The 19566-nt window shown below is 49.4% G+C and overlaps 1 protein-coding gene across 3 annotated transcripts in view; it reads left to right on the top strand.

Annotated features, from left to right (window-relative positions):
* The window catches only part of COL18A1 (collagen type XVIII alpha 1 chain), a 269164-nt gene that overhangs the window by 169564 nt on the left and 80034 nt on the right, over positions 1 to 19566 (top strand). For all 3 annotated transcript variants that reach the window (XM_039494504.1, XM_039494503.1, XM_039494502.1), the window contains one exon: positions 14024 to 14568. In XM_039494504.1, coding sequence (XP_039350438.1) covers positions 14024 to 14568 — 545 coding nt within the window. The remainder of the gene's footprint in view (positions 1 to 14023; positions 14569 to 19566) is intronic.

Below are 19566 nucleotides of genomic sequence, written 5' to 3' on the forward strand. Positions count from 1 at the left end.
AAGCTGCATGGGCGCTTTTTAAAGACACCATAATAGAGGCCCAACTTCAATGTATACCCCAAATTAAGAAACACAGTAAAAGAACTAAAAAAGAGCCACCGTGGCTTAACAACCATGTAAAAGAAGCAGTGAGAGATAAAAAGACTTCCTTTAGAAAGTGGAAGTCAAATCCTAGTGAGGCAAATAGAAAGGAGCATAAACACTGCCAAATTAAGTGCAAGAGTGTAATAAGAAAAGCCCAAGAGGAGTTTGAAGAACGGCTAGCCAAAAACTCCGAAGGTAATAACAAAATGTTTTTTAAGTACATCAGAAGCAGTAAGCCTGCTAAACAACCAGTGGGGCCCCTTGACGATCGAAATACAAAAGGAGCGCTTAAAGATGATAAAGTCATTGCGGAGAAACTAAATGGATTCTTTGCTTCAGTCTTCACGACTGAGGATGTTAGGGAGATTCCCAAACCTGAGCTGGCTTTTGTAGGTGACAAATCTGAGGAACTGTCACAGATTGAAGTGTCACTAGAGGAGGTTTTGGAATTAATTGATAAACTCAACATTAACAAGTCATCGGGACCCGGTGGCATTCACCCAAGAGTTCTGAAAGAACTCAAATGTGAAGTTGCGGAACTATTAACTAAGGTTTGTAACCTGTCCTTTAAATTGGCTTCGGTACCCAATGACTGGAAGTTAGCTAATGTAACGCCAATATTTAAAAAGGGCTCTAGAGGTGATCCCGGCAATTACAGATGGGTAAGTCTAACGTCGGTACCGGGCAAATTAGTTGAAACAATAGTTAAGAATAAAATTGTCAGACACATAGAAAAACATAAACTGTTGAGCAATAGTTAACATGGTTTCTGTAAAGGGAAATCGTGTCTTACTAATCTATTAGAGTTCTTTGAAGGGGTCAACAAACATGTGGACAAGGGGGATCCGGTGGACATAGTGTACTTAGATTTCCAGAAAGCCTTTGACAAGGTCCCTCACCAAAGGCTCTTATGTAAATTAAGCTGTCATGGGATAAAAGGGAAGGTCTTTCAGGGATTGAGAACTGGTTAAAAGACAGGGAACAAAGGGTAGGAATTAATGGTAAATTCTCAGAATGGAGAGGGGTAACTAGTGGTGTTCCCCAAGGGTCAGTCCTCGGACCAGTCCTATACAGAAATTAGATGTGGATAAATGTAAAGTAATGCACATTGGAAAAAATAACCCCAACTATACATACAATATGATGGGGGCTAATTTAGCTACAACGAGTCAGGAAAAAGATCTTGGAGTCATTGTGGATAGTTCTCTGAAGATGTCCACGCAATGTGCAGAGGCGGTCAAAAAAGCAAACAGGATATTAGGAATCATTAAAAAGGGGATAGAGAATAAGACTGAGAATATATTATTGCCCTTATATAAATCCATGGTACGCCCACATCTCGAATACTGTGTACAGATGTGGTCTCCTCACCTCAAAAAAGATATTCTAGCACTAGAAAAGATTCAGAAAAGGGCAACTAAAATGATTAGGGGTTTGGAGAGGGTCCCATATGAGGAAAGATTAAAGAGGCTAGGACTCTTCAGCTTGGAAAAGAGGAGACTAAGGGGGGATATGATAGAGGTATATAAAATCATGAGTGATGTGGAGAAAGTGGATAAGGAAAAGTTATTTACTTATTCCCATAATACAAGAACTAGGGGCCACCAAATGAAATTAATAGGCAGCAGGTTTAAAACAAATAAAAGGAAATTCTTCTTCATGCAGCGCAGTCAACTTGTGGAACTCCTTACCTGAGGAGGTTGTGAAGGCTAGGACTATAACAGTGTTTAAAAGAGAACTGGATAAATTCATGGTGGTTAAGTCCATAAATGGCTATTAGCCAGGATGGGTAAGGAATGGTGTCCCTAGCCTCTGTTCGTCAGAGGATGGAGATGGATGGCAGGAGAGAGATCACTTGATTATTGCCTGTTAGTTTCACTCCCTCTGGGGCACCTGGCATTGGCCACTGTCGGTAGACAGGATACTGGGCTAGATGGACCTTTGGTCTGACCCGGTACGGCCGTTCTTATGTTCTTATGAATGGTCCCTAAAGAATCAGTTGGTCCAAACTGTATTTTCCAGCTGGGGTCGACCAATATTGGACCTGTTCAGACCAAGAGTCAACAGAAAGTATCACCTCTTCTGCTCCAGATCCCTTCCTTGCCTTGAGGGAAGGGGTTGATGTACACATTTTCCCCCTTCCCATTGATTCAGAGGTGGTAAGGGAGATACGACAGGACAACACACGGATGATACTCATTGCCCTGGATTGGCATGTTAGCAGTGATTTACTGATCTCCTTCAACTTCTGGTGGAGTTTTAATGAGTCCTCTCCTGTCCCAGCAGGATCTTTCATCTGAGCCCACAAGCTTACCTGAGGGCATGGGCGGTCGGATTCTGTCTCTGCCTGCTCTTGAGCAATCATGTTCTTCGTCTGTGCGAGACATACTAATTAACGCGTGAAAACAGTTGACTAGAAACTGTTACCATCTAAAGTAGTCCAGACATCAGACTTGAATAAAGGAGCGACCTGTTTCTCCTGTCTCTGCTCCTGTTCCTTGTGTTCTGGAGTACCAATGTATTAAAGTATCAGGGGTTATCCAGCTTATCGTTAAAGGTTCATTTGGCAGCTGTCTTCGCATATCACTCTCTAGTTGATGGTAGATCGCTGTTTGGTCATTGTTCAGTTATGAAAGGGTTATTAAATGTGTATTCCTCTGTGAGAGAGCCTGTTTGTCCTTGGGATCTCAGTTTGGTATTGGCCATGCCGGTGTTTTCACCCTTTGAATCTTTCACTGTGTTTTCTTTCTATCATTTATCTATCAAGACAGCTTTCATTATGGCCATCACATCAGCCAGAAGAGTGAGTGAACTGAATGCCCGTGTGACTGACTCACCTTGTGCTTCTTTTCATAAGGACAGGGTAATTCTCAGTCCTGATCACAGAGTTTTAACATTAGATGGTGTCTGATTTCCACATCAATCAGACCATTCATTGGCTGGATTTTTTCCCCTATGCTGCACTTTAAATAAGGGGGAATTGGTTCTACATATTTTGGATGATAGAAGGGCTCTTGTCTAGTACCTGGACAGAAGTAAGAAGTTTTCATAAATCACCTAGATTATTTGTATCATGCCAAGAACCACATGAGGTATCTGGGTTCTTCCCAGACTATTTCTCAGTGGATTAAACAATATTTTGCTGAATGCTACACACTAGCACAAGTGTCTCTGCCTGCTGCGATTTGACCACATTCCACTAGATCTGTGGCTGCTTCCTTTGCCTGCCTTAGGCTGGTGCCAGTTGCTGAAAGCTGCAAAGCTGAAACTGGACTTGGGTGCATACTTTCACCAAGTACCATGCTCTGGATTTGGCTTGCAGGGTGGCCACCATATTCAGCAAGGCGGTGCTTCAGTCTGTATTCAACCAGGACTCTGGGCCTGCCTCCAGGGTAGTTTTCAGCACTGCTTACCCGTCTGTCCCATGAGTGAGAATCTGCCGAGCCCTCGAAGGAGAAGTGAACGCTGCCTGTAACTGGAGTTATTGGAGATGACTCTGCATAGTCACACCTCCCACCCGCCTGCCCCTCTCTCAGAGTCCTTGTTGTCTTTGTGGGGGAAGGAACTGCAGTGGTGAGGGTGCTCTGCCCCTTAATCACCTCGCCCTCGGTGCATCGTGATGCTGAGGGGAGGGATGTGGGGGGTGCAGGAGCATTATAGCTGACCCTGCGAGAAGAGGCTTTTACCGTACCCCTGAGTGGGAACATGCAGAGTCAGCTCAGAGAACACTGGTGAAAAGTTATTTGGTTTTGTATTGTGGTAGCTTCAAGTGGGCCCAGTCAAGCATCAAGACACACACACACACATACCCACACACACACACACTCCAGCTGTGCTAGGTGGCGTTCACACAACGAAAAGACAAGACAGTCCCTGCGCTGGAGAGTCTAGAGTCTCTACATAGACGGCTTTGGCGAGTGATGATCTACAGCATGCTCTAGAGCAGCTGTTCCTCAGACGTCCCTTGTGACCCCAGTCTCACCTGCCACATAAACCCCAGCTCGGCCATTCAGGCCAGGCTAGACTTTGCTCCTGTTGTGGGGAGCAGGTCCTGCAGGGAGGGACTGAAGGCTGGAGACGCTTTGTGTCACAGAGCCAGCTCCACGGTTGCTCTCGCCTTAGGAACTCGGAGGGGCGGTGAGGGTCAGCCAGGGGAGTAGCAGGGATGTGGAGCCAAGCTCTGTGTAGAGGGCTGGTACTAGCTGTGGTACAGCTGTATAGCTGCCCTACGGGCACAGTTTCACCCTAGGTTCCCTCCTCTCCCCTGCCACAAAAACAGTCTCAGTTCTTATAGATCTGAATGGGACAAAGAAAAACACCTGAACCCACACAACCCCCAAGGCCGTTCTCCTGGAAGGGTGAGTACTCAGTGCATTAATTCCTCGCTCTTGCAGATCCTGCAGTGCACATTATATGGCCGTGAGGGATACTGAGTTGTCTCACCCACCGTCTGAGCGAGCTCGGGCTACCAGGATCCCGATGTTCTCATTCTCTGTCTTCAGTGGAGCAACCAAGTTATTTTTCATTGACTATTTTCAAAATATCCCTAAAGGCTGAATGTATCATGCTTACTAAGGGCTGAAGCCTGCACACTTTCTGCAATGGGCCCAGCTCATTGAATGCTTCCAGAATTTCATCTGAAGTTGGGGATCAGCCAGTGCTCAGTCATTGTGCCATGGGGTCTTTACAGCTCCTGGCCAGTGAGTCAGGACACATTTCTGACTGTATCTTGTCCTGTTGTACATTTGCACCACTGCCACTTCTGGGTTCAGATTTTTGTTTAATCTGGCTGCACAGGTTTTTGTGAATTTGGCAGGCGCTGGAGTGATCAAAGGAAGAAGATGTGTGTTCAAAACAAGGAGCAGCTGTAATTGCAGGGTAATGGGATTGATTTGTTGCTCTTGGTAAACTGGGAGTTAAATGGCAGTGCAGTGTAGCATACTTGCTCCGAGTTGGCACCAGCTAACAGTTGACATATGCTAGGAAAAATCTCGCGCCCAATGTGTGGGCGCTGGGGAGAGGATGAACAGGGTTGCCAAAACAACAGGAATTTACTGCCGCTGACTTGCACGGAGCCAGATGTTCAGCTGGGGCTGGTAGGAGAGACCCTTCTGGCTAGAAAATCCCAACATGCCCTGAGAAGAATAAAAGGGCTTGTCTTCTTGTAATTAGCTCATCTGGAAGCTTTCAGACTCCAGGCATGGAGTGTCAATCCAGGAGACTTTCCCATGCGGTGGGGGAAGGGAGTCTGTGAGGTTGGATGGCACTGCTGGTGGGGCGGGAGGAGGACTTTATTTCCATTCTCACAGGCAGTGCTCCCCATAGACGGGGCTACAGACTTGCTGTTGCTACCCCAGGGGGCGGACACACCCACTCGTTAAATAGGCCCAGGCCCCTCCAGCCCACCTATCACCTGTGGTGTGGCATACCCACGGGGCTTAAAGGAAATGCACATGGTGGCAACCAGATGTCACCTTTTTCCCCATTGCCTGCAAAGTGATAGGCTTGTACACGTGGATATTTCCTCAAGTCTCTGGGGATCTTGTGCTCTCTTAGCAGTCTTATGTCCTGTCCCTTCCTTCCAAATCTGTGCTTCCTCCGACAGCCTCCTGCTTTCTAACAAAGACTTTGAGTTGTCTGCCTTTGATGGATCAGTGTGGTGCTCTGTCAATTCATACTGCTTCCTTTGCTGCCCGACTCCCATGGCTAAGATGCCTTCAAGTCTCTAAGCCTGACGTGGCGTTCTTTTGTAGGTGTAAAATTTGGCTTTGCAATATTTTGCAAAAGCAAAATATTTGTAACACCTACATCTTGCTGTTGACCCATCACTGGAAATGCCTGCCTGTGTTTCAGGGAGCAGATCCAGACTTTCCTCTCGGTCCATACCACCAAATCCCCTTATCTCATGGCTTGACAACCGAAACCTCATCCCCTGCAAGCCCATTCAGACTACTACCACTGCTGCTCAGGTAATTGTCCTTGCCCATCACTCTGCCAGCATCTGAGTCCTTCCACTGACTTCCTCTCCTCCTCTGTGCTGAGGAGCTTGTCTCTACCTGAAAGTATCTGACCTAGCTACTCCATTGCCAACCAGTCCTGTGCTCCGCCAGCAGTTCCAAGATGCGGAAGCCAGAAGGGGCCATAATGGTCAGACTGACCTCTTCTGTGGCATGGGGCCTAGAATTCCACAGCGTGAATCCTGTGCCAAGCCCAGTAGCTGGGAGTGGGCTAGAACAGCTTTCTTTAAAATACCTCCTTTGGGATCCACCAGCATGTCCTGAGCAGGGTGAGCATGCACTGCCCCCAGAACATGCTGACCCGCGTGCTGGGGGACTGTAGAAAAGAGGGGGAAGCCTATGAGTTACATGGTAGCTCTCTGAGCTGGGTGCAGGCAATGTAAGCTATTCTTATCCTGGCCGGGTGTGCAATGGTTTCACCGACTTGACTTGAAAAGTGATTTTAGCTAAGCTGGTGCATGCTGTGGAGGCCAGGCCTATGGGAATTATGTTGCCCTGGGATGCAGCTCTCCACTTTCCCAAGCACACTGGTCTGTACCTGGTGTTCTCTGTGGCACAGTTAGATTCCCAGCCCTGGGGTTCAGGTTTTTCTGTAACTTTTTTGGCTGACTGGCTAAGAGTTCTCAGAGCTGTGTAGGCTCCTGGTGGCCGAGCTGTGAGAACAGAAGGGGAAGGAAGTGTTGCCAAGTTCACATGTGCAGGAAGAAGTTGCATCTTTGCAAGCAGGCTGGCTAACCTAGTGAGGAGGGCTTTAAACTAGGTTCACCGGGGGAAGGAGACCAAAGCCCCGAGGTAAGTGGGATATCGGGAGAAAGCACAAGTAGGTGAGTGCAAGAGGGGAGGGCTCCTGCCCCATACTGGGACAGCAGGACGATCAGTGAGTTATCTTACATGCCTATACACAAATGCAAGAAGCCTGGGGAACAACCAGGGAGAACTAGAAGTCCTGGCACAGTCAAGGAATTATGATGTAATTGGAATAACAGAGACTTGGTGGGATAACTCACATGACTGGAGCACTGTCATGGATGGATATAAACTGTTCAGGAAGGACAGGCAGGGCAGAAAAGGTGGGGGAGTTGCGTTGTATGTAAGAGAGCAGTATGACTGCTCAGAGCTCCAGTATGAAACTGCAGAAAAACCTGAGAGTCTCTGGATTAAATTTAGAAGTATGAACAACAAGGGTGATGTCGTGGTGGGAGTCTGCTACAGCCCACCGGACCAGGGGGATGAGGTGGACAAGGCTTTCTTCCAGCAACTAACAGAAGTTGCTAGATCACAGGCCCTGGTTCTCATGGGTGACTTTAATCACCCCAATATCTGCTGGGAGAGCAATACATCAGTGCACAGACAATCCAGGAAGTTTCTGGAAAATGTAGGGGACAATTTCCTGGTGCAAGTGCTGGAGGAACCAACTAGGGGAAAAGCTCTTCTTGACCTGCTGCTCACAAACAGGGAAGAAATAGTAGAGGAAGCAATAGTGGATGGGAACCTGGGAGGCAGTGACCATGAGATGGTCGAGTTCAGGATCCTGACACAAGGAAGAAGGGAGAGCAGTAGAACAGAGACCCTGGACTTCAGAAAAGCAGACTTCGACTCCCTCAGGGAACTGATGGGCAAGGTCCCCTGGGAGAATAACATGACGGGGAAAGGAGTCCAGGAGAGCTGGCTGTATTTTAAAGAATCCTTATTGAGGTTGCAGGAACAAACCATCCCGATGTGTAGGAAGAAAAGTAAATATGGCAGGCGACCAGCTTGGCTTAACAGTGAAATCCTTGCTCGTCTTAAACACAAAAAAACAGCTCACAAGAAGTGGAAGACTGGACAAATAACCAGGGAGGAGTATAAAAGTATTGCTCAGGCATGCAGGAGTGAAATTAGGAAGGCCAAATCACACTTGGAGTTGCAGCTAGCCGGAGATGTTAGGAGTAACAAGAAGGGTTTCTTCAGGTATGTTAGCAACAAGAAGGTGGTCAAGGAAAGTGTGGGCCCCTTACTGAATGAGGGAGGGAACCTAGTGACAGAGGATGTGGAGAAAGCTAGTGTACTCAATGCTTTTTTTGCCTCTGTCTTCACAGACAAGGTCAGCTCCCAGACAGCTGCACTCTGCAGCACATTATGGGGAGGAGGTGACCAGCCCTCTGTGGAGAAAGAAGTAGTTCGGGACTATTTAGAAAAGCTGGACGAGCACAAGTCCATGGGGCCGGATGCGCTGCATCCGAGGGTGCTAAAGGAGTTGGCCGATGAGATTGCAGAGCCATTGGCCATTATCTTTGAAAAATCATGGTGATCGGGGGAGGTCCCGGATGACTAGAAAAAAGCTAATGTAGTGCCCATCTTTAAAAAAGGGAAGAAGGAAGATCCAGGGAACTACAGGCCAGTCAGTCTCACCTCAGTCCCTGGAAAAATCATGGAACAGGTCCTCAAGGAATCAATTCTGAACCACTTAAAGGAGTGGAAAGTGATCAGGAACAGTCAGCATGGATTCACCAAGGGCAAGTCAAGCCTGACTAATCTAATTGCCTTCTATGAGGAGACAACTGGCTCTGTGGATGAGGGGAAAGCAGTGGATGTGCTATTTCTTGACTTTAGCAAAGCTTTTGATACAGTCTCCCACAGTATTCTTGCTAGCAAGTTAAAGACGTCTGGGCTGGATGAATGGACGGTAAGGTGGATAGAAAACTGGCTAGATGGTCGGGCTCAACGGGTAGTGATCAATGGTTCCATGTCTAGTTGGCAGCCGGTATCAAGTGGAGTGCCCCAAGGGTCGGTGCTGGGGCCGGTTTTGTTCAATATCTTCATTAACGATCTGGAGGATGGTGTGGACTGCACCCTTAGCAAGTTTGCAGATGAGACTAAACTGGGAGGAGTGGTTGATACGCTGGAGGGTAGGGATAGGATACAGAGGGACCTAGACAAATTAGAGGATTGGGCCAAAAGAAATATGATGAGGTTCAACAAGGGCAAGTGCAGAGTCCTGCACTTAGGACGGAAGAATCCCATGCACTGCTACAGACTAGGGACCGAATGGCTGGGCAGCAGTTCTGCAGAAAAGGACCTAGGGGTTACGGTGGATGAAAAGCTGAATATGAGTCAACAGTGTGTCCTTGTTGCCAAAAAGGCTAATGGCATTTTGGGTTGTATAAGTAGGGGCATTTCCAGCAGATCGAGGGATGTGATCATTCCCCTCTACTCAGCACTGGTGAAGCCTCATCTGGAGTACTGTGTCCAGTTTTGGGCCCCACACTACAAGAAGGATGTGGATAAATTGGAGAGAGTCCAGCGGAGGGCAACAAAAATGATTAGGGGGCTGGAGCACATGACTTATGAGGAGAGGCTGAGGGAACTGAGATTGTTTAGCCTGCAGAAGAGAAGAATGAGGGGGGATTTGATAGCTGCTTTCAACTACCTGAAAGGGGGTTCCAAAGAGGATGGATCTAGACTGTTCTCAGTGGTAGAAGATGACAGAACAAGGAGTAATGGTCTCAAGTTGCAGAGGGGGAGGTTTAGGTTGAACATTAGGAAAAACTTTTTCACTAGGAGGGTGGTGAAGCACTGGAATGGGTTCCCTAGGGAGGTGGTGGAATCTCCTTCCTTAGAGGTTTTTAAGGTCAGGCTTGACAAAGCCCTGGCTGGGATGATTTAGTTGGGGATTGGTCCTGCTTTGAGCAGGGGGTTGGACTAGATACCTCCTGAGGTCCCTTCCAACCCTGAGATTCTATGATTCTATGTTTCCAGCATGACCCCTCAGCAGAGCCGCGAGAGACTTACTGCAGGGAATCCCAGCACACTTGCAGGAGGAATTTGATTTTCCGTCCAAGAACAAATAACTGAAACCCCATTGAACCAGGTGCTAGCGTCAACTGGGCCCCAGAGCGCAGCTGCTGCCAGAAAGCAACAGATGCTGCTTTACATGAGCATTCATAATCTGCAATGTTCTCCATTAGGAGCTGGGGCACGTGGGAGCGCGGGCTTGGGAATGGAATCACGACTGAGGATCTGGACTAGTGCAGGTCTGTCTCTGTGATTTGTAAGCAGCACGTTCGCATGCTGAGGGCACCAGCAGTGCTGTACACACGCTTCATCTGACGAGAGCACCGGGCACCAAAGGATGCTGTCAAGAGCCACATTCCTCAGTGCCCGGGGGCAGCAGCAGCCTAATGCAAGCTGGCATAGCTGGGGGAGGGGAGGGAAAGAGCCAAGCAGAGCTAGAGCAATGTCTGCCCCATCCTCCGTTACTTGCTAAGCAATTAGCCTGTAGCATGTTGTGTTTTCCTTTTAACTGCATCTGAGTTGTAACTTAGTGAGTGTGAATGTTGGCACCATAGCAGGACTCGGGGCTTTCAAATGCAGCGGGGCAACACCCTGAGTCCTTTTCATACTGGAGTGCCCCCAGCCCCTCCTAAATACACTCCCACGGCACCGCTCCGTGGGCTTTGATGGCAAAGCCCTGAGTCCAGAGACGAAGCTTACCTGGGAGGCCAGGCTCAGACAGATACTTCTGTGCAATAGTTCAGGCTTAGTTTGTGCTGTTGGCTAGCAGAGCTATCCCAGGAGAAGGCCTGTTTCTGAGAGCCCTATGTGCTGCCTAGAAACAACAACCCTGATTCTGGCTGTAACATGGGTCTGAACCTGATTTAGCTCTGGCCAGCTCCCTCTAGAACCCAGGTACCTCTGCAGTCTGTAAGCTGCAACTAGCAGAGTGTCGCAAGGCTCGCAGGGCCGTGGTGGGGTGCAGGTCAGTGCTGATGGCTGAGACTGCTGGCCAGGGGCTTGCTTGGCCTGGTGCATCTCTAACTGGGCAGAGTGGGAGAGGTCCATTCCGTCTCTCTCCGTATGGCACTCGTACGTACCCTCCTGTCTGACCGGCACGTGCCACGTCTAGTGCCAGTCAGACATGATACGGGTTGAGCAGGCATCCAGGCATTTAAACACACACGCAGGCGGTTGCCTCCTTGGGGGAAAGCAGTGCATGAGCTGCAGACAGTGAACGGCTCCGTCTCCAGGTTCCCTGTGATGACCCAGTTGCCAGTCGGGGCTGTGGGGAGCTGGAGTCTTCACAGGCAGGAAACCAGTGGCACTTAAGGTACAGCAGGAAGCAGCTTGGGCCCATGTGAGATGAGGAGAGCAGGGAATGAGAAGACTGACGCTCCCATTAAAACCGGCCCTGCGCACAGCAGCTGGGTGTATCCACGCAGCAGTCAGCAGGTGTGATCGCAGCACAGGCGGACATGAGCTACCCTTAACCTCGCTAGGTCAGACCGAAGGGAGCTCTGCTAGCAATAGCCGGAGCACGAGCCGGCCTCTCGAACACAATGCTGCCTAGGACCTGCGTGTGCATTTGAGAGGTGCCCCCTGCCGCAGGCTCTAGTTGTTACTCGCTCAAGGTCAGCTCAGGTATGTCTGCGCGTGCTGCCGTCACACCTCCTGGCTGCAGGGTAGACATGGCTGTGGGGGAGCTGCTGCATGACTCTGGGCTGCCGCGGGCCTGCGTTACGTTAGACCGGTGGAGCTGTACGTTCCCATAGCAGATCAGTCCCAGCACAGGCAGTATGGTTATTTTCTATTGAACGAGCCTGTCTGGGCTTTTCACCCCCAAGGTGCCAACTCTCTCCGGCTGAATTTAGGCCCTTGGTATCACTCCCAATGAACCCTGGGAGGGCTGCTGAGTGCCAGTGGCCTTTACCCCGTACCTGTGCTCTGCTTTGCCCTGTCTGAAGCCACCCCAGAGCCAAGTTCAGAGGTAATGTGTTTTGTGCCTGTCCAGCATGATGCGCTCTTGAGACACAGAGGGAGTTCTCCCGTAACCCCCTGAAGGAAGCAGCATGTGTTTGCTCTCCTTGGGGGAATCTGACAGGGAACAGAGAAACCTATCACATGACCCTTACTTCCCTCCCCGGGTCCCACGCACACACTCCCTTCTGCTGATTAAAACCCTGGGCTGCTGGAGAAAGGCAGCGTTTCGGGGTAGTGGTGGCAGGCCAGGCATGGATGGCAGCAGGTGTTTTCTTGGACTCCGCTCTGTTTTCTTGTGTGATTTATATGAACTGTAACCATTGGTTGCTATAAGGGAATAATTAGTAATATTTATGTGTGTGCCAGCTGGTGCTCCAAGCCTCGAACTGCAGAGAAAGGAGACACGTTTGTCATTTGTATGAATCCCATCTCTACGTGCTGCCTGCTTCCATCTCCCCCTTGGCTGTGCTGGGGCATTTCCACTGGAAACAGTCCCCGCTGCCCCGGGTGGGAACTAAACACTACAAGCAGCGGAAGGAAATGGGAAAGACGGGGGGGGGGGACGGGAGGGGACAGGTGTTATTGGACTCGCTGGGCCACGTTTGGCAAGTGTAGCTGAAGAATAAGCTTCTGTTGTTTGTCACAAGCATGAGCGCGTTCCTGTATGAATCCAGGCACAGCGCCCCTCAGGCTGTCATGCTCTGACCGCCCACTGCTGGCGCGTCCTCCCGGCCCTGCCTGCATGAGGATTGCAGCCTCTCTCCTGGGCTCAGTGCGTTAGTTGCCTCTCTAGCCCACTCCATCTCCTCTGAGGTCAGGAGAGACACCGGGCAGCTGGTGACCCTAACGTAAACCCAGCTCCCAGTATCTGAAGCTACCAGCCTCCTTCAGTAATGTGGGACAGCACAAGGGGGCGATCCCAAATAAAGCCTCTGATTAAAAACCTTGGCTGAACCACACCAGCACTGCCTGTCTGTACCAACGGGGGTGTGAGCCCCTCGCACCTCACTTCTGGTTTTGTGTAACATACTCTACTTTCTTTTGTTGTGGGAACAAAAAGTTTACCCAGTTAACTTAGGCCCTGATTCAGCAGAGCACACTTCATGTGCAGTGTTAGAACGGGACTCTCAAAATGTAACATGCTCCTTTGCCTGCAAAGCTCCTAATACTTGTGGCTCTGTGTAACCGCTGTTAATGGTCTGCTGCGGTAGGGTCTGCTTGTCTCAGATCCTAGGCACAGAAACACAAAATGTATCTCCCTTGTTTGCTTCGATAACACGCTTGCTCCTGATGTGATTAGCTTCTTGTTTCTGTTCCAGAGGTGGTATTTCCCACCACAGTGAAGGCATGTAGCAGAGTTTCCTCTATGGTGGACATAAAGGAATGTGATCAGAAAGAGGGTCTTATAAACCTCGTGTGCCTCACTGATTGTCTTCATCTTTGGGAGAGAACTCTCCGTGATTCTGCCAGTCTAGCTAGCCCCATGGCCGCCTCATTGTCAGGTGCCTAACACACACAGTCCAGTGCCCCCAGTTCAGATCAGATTTATCCAGCCACTAACACCAGTGCACCAGAGTAAAATCTTACCCACGAAAGAGATTGTTTAAAAAGTCCAGGCTAACCAGCTACAGAACCAACCAGGGTTAATTCAGTTTATGCCAGAAACGAATGAGCAGAGATGGGAGTGTGTGAACCTTTCAGCCTAAAGCCACAGTCACTGTGTTACACCTTCAGAAGAACAACAGCACTTTTCAAATACTCACCCAGCGTTCTGGCCAGTCAGCTAATAAGATGCTGTGCATCTCAGTAACTCCCAACCCTGACACATGGGAGCAGTGCAGACTGCAGTGAGGAAGGGAGCCTAGGGACTAGGATTACTCCTGATGTGACCGGCCAGCATTGTAGCCATTGTGCTCTGCTCCAATCATCCTAAATGCCTGCAGCATGTGGGCTGACACGGGCCCTACCCCGGCAGCGGCACATGTGTGGCTCATTCTGTGTATCTGCACAGAGCCCTGTTGGCGTCAGCATTCAAGGTGATCTCTTGCCGGTGGCATTTGTGGCCTGTGGCTCCGGTGCACTCAGCGTTGACATCTTCCCCTCCGAGGCTCTGAAGGGGCGTGTCCCGCTGTTGCATTGAACCATGATGTGCTTGTTTTTGACGTCTCCATTTTCTTCTCTTACAGAACATTTCAGCACAGAAGTCAGTCTTTTGCAGCTGATCGGCGATCCCCCACCGGAGCAAATAACCCAAGTCAATGGCCCTGACAACACTCCCGCCTATGTCTTCGGGACAGATGCCAACACCGGTCAAGTGGCCCGGTACCACCTGCCTAGCCCCTTTTATAGAGACTTCTCGCTCCTTTTCCATGTTCAGCCCACCACCGACAAGGCCGGCGTGCTCTTTGCCATCACAGATGCCTCACAGACGGTCATCTATGTCGGAGTGAAGCTCTCCGCCGTGCAGGACAGGAAGCAACAGATCATCTTCTACTACACGGAGCCGGGCTCCGAGAGCTCGTATGCAGCTGCAACATTCTCCGTGCCTTCCCTAGCGAATGCATGGACTCACTTTGCCATCAGCGTGCAGGATGACGAGGTGGTTCTGTACCTGAACTGTGAGGAGTTTCGCCGGGTTCGCTTTGAGCGCTCTCCCGATGAGATGGAACTGGAGGACGGGTCTGGACTCTTTGTGGCTCAGGCTGGAGGGGCTGATCCAGATAAATACCAGGTAAGTCCCCCACAGCCCAAAATCACAGGTTCCAATGAAATCAGGAGCATAAAATGGATAGGGAGAGCAGGCGTGTGTGTGTGTGTGAGGGGGGGGGGGGGATGTAACTTCACTGTTTGTTTAATTCCATTTTTAACAGGACTACAGCAAAAACGCTGAAGGTGAAACCCTAAAACTTGGCCCAGATGTGGTCCTCGTTGGTGGGGCTTTGCCTAGATTTGGGGGTCAAAAGGGTTTTATATTTAACAGAGGCTGTGGCAACGTCCTAGTGAACACTCATGGGAGAGCATGTATCTGCATTTCTCAGACATCGTTTACAGTGGGAAAGTTTGCATATCATTTCCAAGAATGGGAGCAATAGCGTGTGGAATGGAATGCAAGTGGGATTCAGGGGCGGTGCTCAATTCCCGCAGCACCTAGCACTGTTTTATTACCCTTTCCAAGTCCCTGACGCAGTAAGTGCATGCTCTCTCGGGAAGAGCCGTTTGAATCTGCACTCTTCTAAAAATACTTCTCCTTTGCCGCCTGTTGGCTTGGCTGAGAAATATTGTGTGATAGCTGGAAAATGTTAATGGCACCAAAGTCTGTCTTTGTTATCAGATATTTGACTATTTGCCAAGATAGTTGCAAATACAGAGACAAGCAAGGAGAGCAGGTGATTAGTGGAGACATGTTTTTAAAACTGATTGCATTTTAACAGGGTTATACAATGTTGTGAGTGAAACTCTTTTAAACCTACGTGGAAATATTACCGTGAGAACAGAGCACAGTTGTTTCTAACAACCAGTAGTGCTTGCAGTTAGAATTTTGTCTTAGATTGAACTCCTTGCACCCGGCACGCAATTGTACAGGAACAACATAGGCTAAGAAGAACGATGATTGTTTGTTTTTAAATTTACTAGTCTCACAAATCATAGAATCACAAAGTTCCCTTGTTTCTAAGTTTAAAAATTATTTGAGCTGGTGACTATAATTGCGACAGTTCAGAGCCCAGGGACTTAATGCGGGGAGGGAGGGAGGTCACTAAAAGTTCCCTAGGGAACCAGAACGGTTAATAATTATTGGTCAGCCTGCTTGTTCTCAGGTCGCCCTGGAGTGGGGAAGTTAATCTTTCACGTTTTAGTAAGAGCTTTGAACCCAGCATTCCTGGTAGGTGGCAGGTGTTTGCTTGTTCGGTGCAAAAGCATGATCAGTTTGGAAAACAAAGGTTCTAGAGCAGGAAAACAGCATGCGAGAGAGAGACCCTAACGGTCCCTCCCCAGAACTGGCCCGCAGCGCTGTGGGGAGAAAGCTTTATGCTGCTGAATGGCGCAGGGTTCACGAGGGGTTGTTAATACAAACACACAACATGCCTCCCCAGCAACTGTCACTGGAGTTGCTGACTGATATTTCCCAGCCACTGGCCGAAGTGAGCGTCGGCAGTGCTGGCGGAAGATGCCGAGGGACGCCGTTCACAGGAAACCTGCCCCAGTTCAGATTCATGGAGCTGTCCCAGCTGCGTAGTGCTATAGGATGGGATTTTCAAAGGAAGCCGAAGGGAGTGAGATGCTCACCCCTATTCTGGTCCCTGGACACCAGGCATATGGGCTGGAGAGGTGTCCAAAGCCCCTGTAGCTGGCTGTAGGAGGATTCCCCCAGTGCAAGCACTGCAGAAGCAGCTGGAAGGCTGCCCTCCAGGGACCTCCTGAGTTCTGGTGGAGGGGGCGTGCTCTGGTGGGCTGCAGCACCCTGCCTTGCATACCTGAAGCAGACAGGGCTCCGGGGCTATCTAAGTCACCCCAGGGCTTCTCCAGTCCTTGGAGCAACCCAGGATCAAGCACAGACAAAGCAGGCTCAACGCCCCCTTAATACCCACCCACCCACCCTGCGATTTGAGTTCTGGATGACATGGTTTAGCCAGCTCCTCCCTGCACCCCCAACAGCAGGTGTGTCTCTCAGATTTAGGGTCAGAAGGGGCCATTCTGCTCATCTGGTCTGACTGTGTAGCTCAGGTGCCTGACTCCCATAGGGATGCTGACAATCCAAGGCTAAATCCCACTAAATGGGAGCGGGGCAGTCGGACAACTGGGCATTAGTTATTTTATTGTTCAGTAACTAGCAAAAGGAATTCCTTCTGGGTACCCAGTGCCTGCTCTTCTATGCCTGGTGAACCCTGGTGGCCTTACCATGCAGTCGGGGGAGCATTTCCATAGCCTAGGCTGCTTGGGACCCAGTTCCCAATCTAAGGCCTAGTCTCCACGACAGCGTTTGGTCGACACAAGGCACCTTACCTTGACCTAACTCTGTACGTGGTGTGGTAGACCCAGGCCAGCTGGGAACAGCAGAGGAGTAGAAGGGAGATATACGGGCCACTGGACACGCAGTTTTCTGTTCCCTGAGTGACCAGAGCAGGGGCTGCTCCAGGCTAATGAGAACACCTGACTCCAATGAACCTGCTAAGAGTCAGGTGAGGCTGTTAAGCACCTGACTCTAATTAAGGCCCCTCTGATGCTATAAAAGGGCTCACTCCAGTCAGGCCAAAGGGAGCCGGAGGAGAGGAAGTGCGTGCGAGGAACTGGGAGCAAGAGGTGTGCAAGAAGCTGAGAGTGAGTAGGCACTGCTGGAGGACTGACAAGCGTTATCAGGAGGAAGGTCCGGTGGTGAGGACAAAGAAGGTGTTTGGAGGAGGCCGTGGGGAAGTAGCCCAGGGAGTTGTAGCTGTTGCGCAATTGTACCAGGAGGCACTACAGACAGCTGCAGTCCACGGGGCCCTGGGCTGGAACCCGGAGTAGAGGGCGGGCCCAGATTCCCCACAACCTCCCAAAACAAACACAGGAGGAATTGACCTGGACTGTGGCTTCTACCAGAGGGGAAGGTCTCTGAGCTGTTTCCCGACCCACAGTGTGAATCTCTGAGGTGAGCAAATCCACCAATAAGCACAGGACCCACCAAGGTAGAGGAGGAACTTTGTCATGGTGTCTACACTATAGTGTCATTCCCGCAGATGTAAGTCGCCCAGTTACACCGAGCTAATAACTCCACCTCTGCGAGAGGACTAGCACTTAGGGTGGTGTAGTCATGGCATTATTTATATCACCTGTTGGCTGGCAACCTCACGCAGGGTTCAGAGCTGGAGTGGCCCCTCCCCTGCCATGGGGCTGACAGCTTGAGCGGGGGGTAGGGGCGCCAGCTGTCAGTGCTTCACTTCAGTGGGTGGAAGTGCTCCTGGCGAGGACGCACACCACCGAGAGAAGGAGGGTAGTGTGGACATGAAAAACCACAGTAATTACTGTAGTGGCTGAACTTAACGTAAGTTGACTTAATTTTGTAGTGTAGACGTGCCCTACCGTGGAAGAATTTGCGTAGTGCTTCTCAGTGGGAGACATAACCTGCCTTTGTTACATACATGGATTACAGCAGGATGCTCTGCAGTTGTACACAGCAGTGGCAGGATGCACATGCTGGTGTGGCTACTGGTGTGTGCCCCTTTTGTAAACGCCAAGGCCAGAAGGGACCATTGTGCTCATCCAATCTGACCTCCTGTACAGCACAGGCCAGAGACCTGCCCCAAAGTAATTACTAGAGCAGAGCTGTTAGGAAAACAAACAATGTTGACTTAAAAATTGTCAGTGATGGAGAATCCTCCATACCCCTTGGTAAGTTGTTCCAATGGCTAATTATTCACTGTTCAAAAAATTATGCTTTTTTCCCAGTCTGAATTTGTCTAGCTTCAACTTCCAGCCATTGGAGTGTGTTAGAGCTTTCTCTGCTAGACTGAAGAGCCAGTTATTAAATATTTGTTCCCCATGGATATACTTATAGCCACCTCTCAGCTTTCTCTTTGTTAAGCTACATAGACAGACTCAAGAGCACAATCACTACAAGGCATATTTTCTAATCCTTCAATCAGTCTCATGGCTCTTGTCTGAACCCTCTCCACTTTCAACATCCTTCTTGAATTGTGGGCACCAGAACTGGGCAGAGGATTCCAGCAGCAGTCGCACCAGTGCCAAATATTGAGGTAAAATAACCTTCCTGCTCCTATCCAAGATTCCCCTGTTTATGTATCCCAGGTTTGCATTAGCTCTTTTAGCCACAGCATCACACTGAGAGCTCATCTTCAGCTGATTATCCACCATGACCCCCAAATCTTTTTCCTGGGAGCTCATGATTTTGAAAGAGTCCCCCATCACGTAAGTATGGTCTATCTTCTCACATGGAATTTAGCCAGAGACGTGTCCCAGTGTTACGGGCACTGCCAGAAATTTAATGATGAATTCCTGAGTTAGCATAGTCGGGGGCTTACTGTTAGTAAGTTCTAATGTTTTATGAATGTTAAGGGGCCATATCTTCTCCCCCATAGCTCTGTGTTAGCAAGGCCTCCAATCTGGGAAGACTTTCTGATATAGTGAAACTGGGGAAAGATACCAGCCTGTCTAAGCAGCCTCTGTTTAAATGTTGCCTGGATTCTGCTGCCTTCATTTGCAGAATGCTCCCAATGAGCAGCTGTTTAGAGGAGACTTCAGGCAGGGTGTTTAGTAATAGATTATTGATTTGGAGTCAAAAGTGAAAAAATGTAACCGTCTTTGACGAGGAAGGATGGTGCAGATGCATCCCCTGAAGCAGCTTCTAAAGTGCACAAAGCAGTGAGATCATTACCTACCCCATCGTGAGGAAAGCGTTCTAGAGCAGTGCCTTCACGCTGGTTCTCAGAGCTGCTGGGCTCCAGGGGATTACTTCTTTTTTATTAGTATTGCCTCCGTTGAAGTTTGTTTTTACAGAGACTTTTCTCTGCTGTTTAAGTGAATCCAAATATTTATTCCAGTGTCTCATCCAGAGTGACAGATGAAGTGGAAATAACTAACTTTTCATCCTCAAGTTAATTAACTTAATAGCGCCGGTTTAATTTATGGGTTTAGCAACCCTTGTATTTGTGGTATGCTTTGTGCCTCCCACTGAGCTCAAACCTGGGCGGCATTTCTCCTTCAGCTGTCTGGCCCTCTGGGGTTGGTGCCAGTG

The sequence above is a fragment of the Mauremys reevesii genome, linkage group 11 (assembly GCF_016161935.1).
Source record: "Mauremys reevesii isolate NIE-2019 linkage group 11, ASM1616193v1, whole genome shotgun sequence".
Lineage (NCBI taxonomy): Eukaryota > Metazoa > Chordata > Testudines > Geoemydidae > Mauremys > Mauremys reevesii.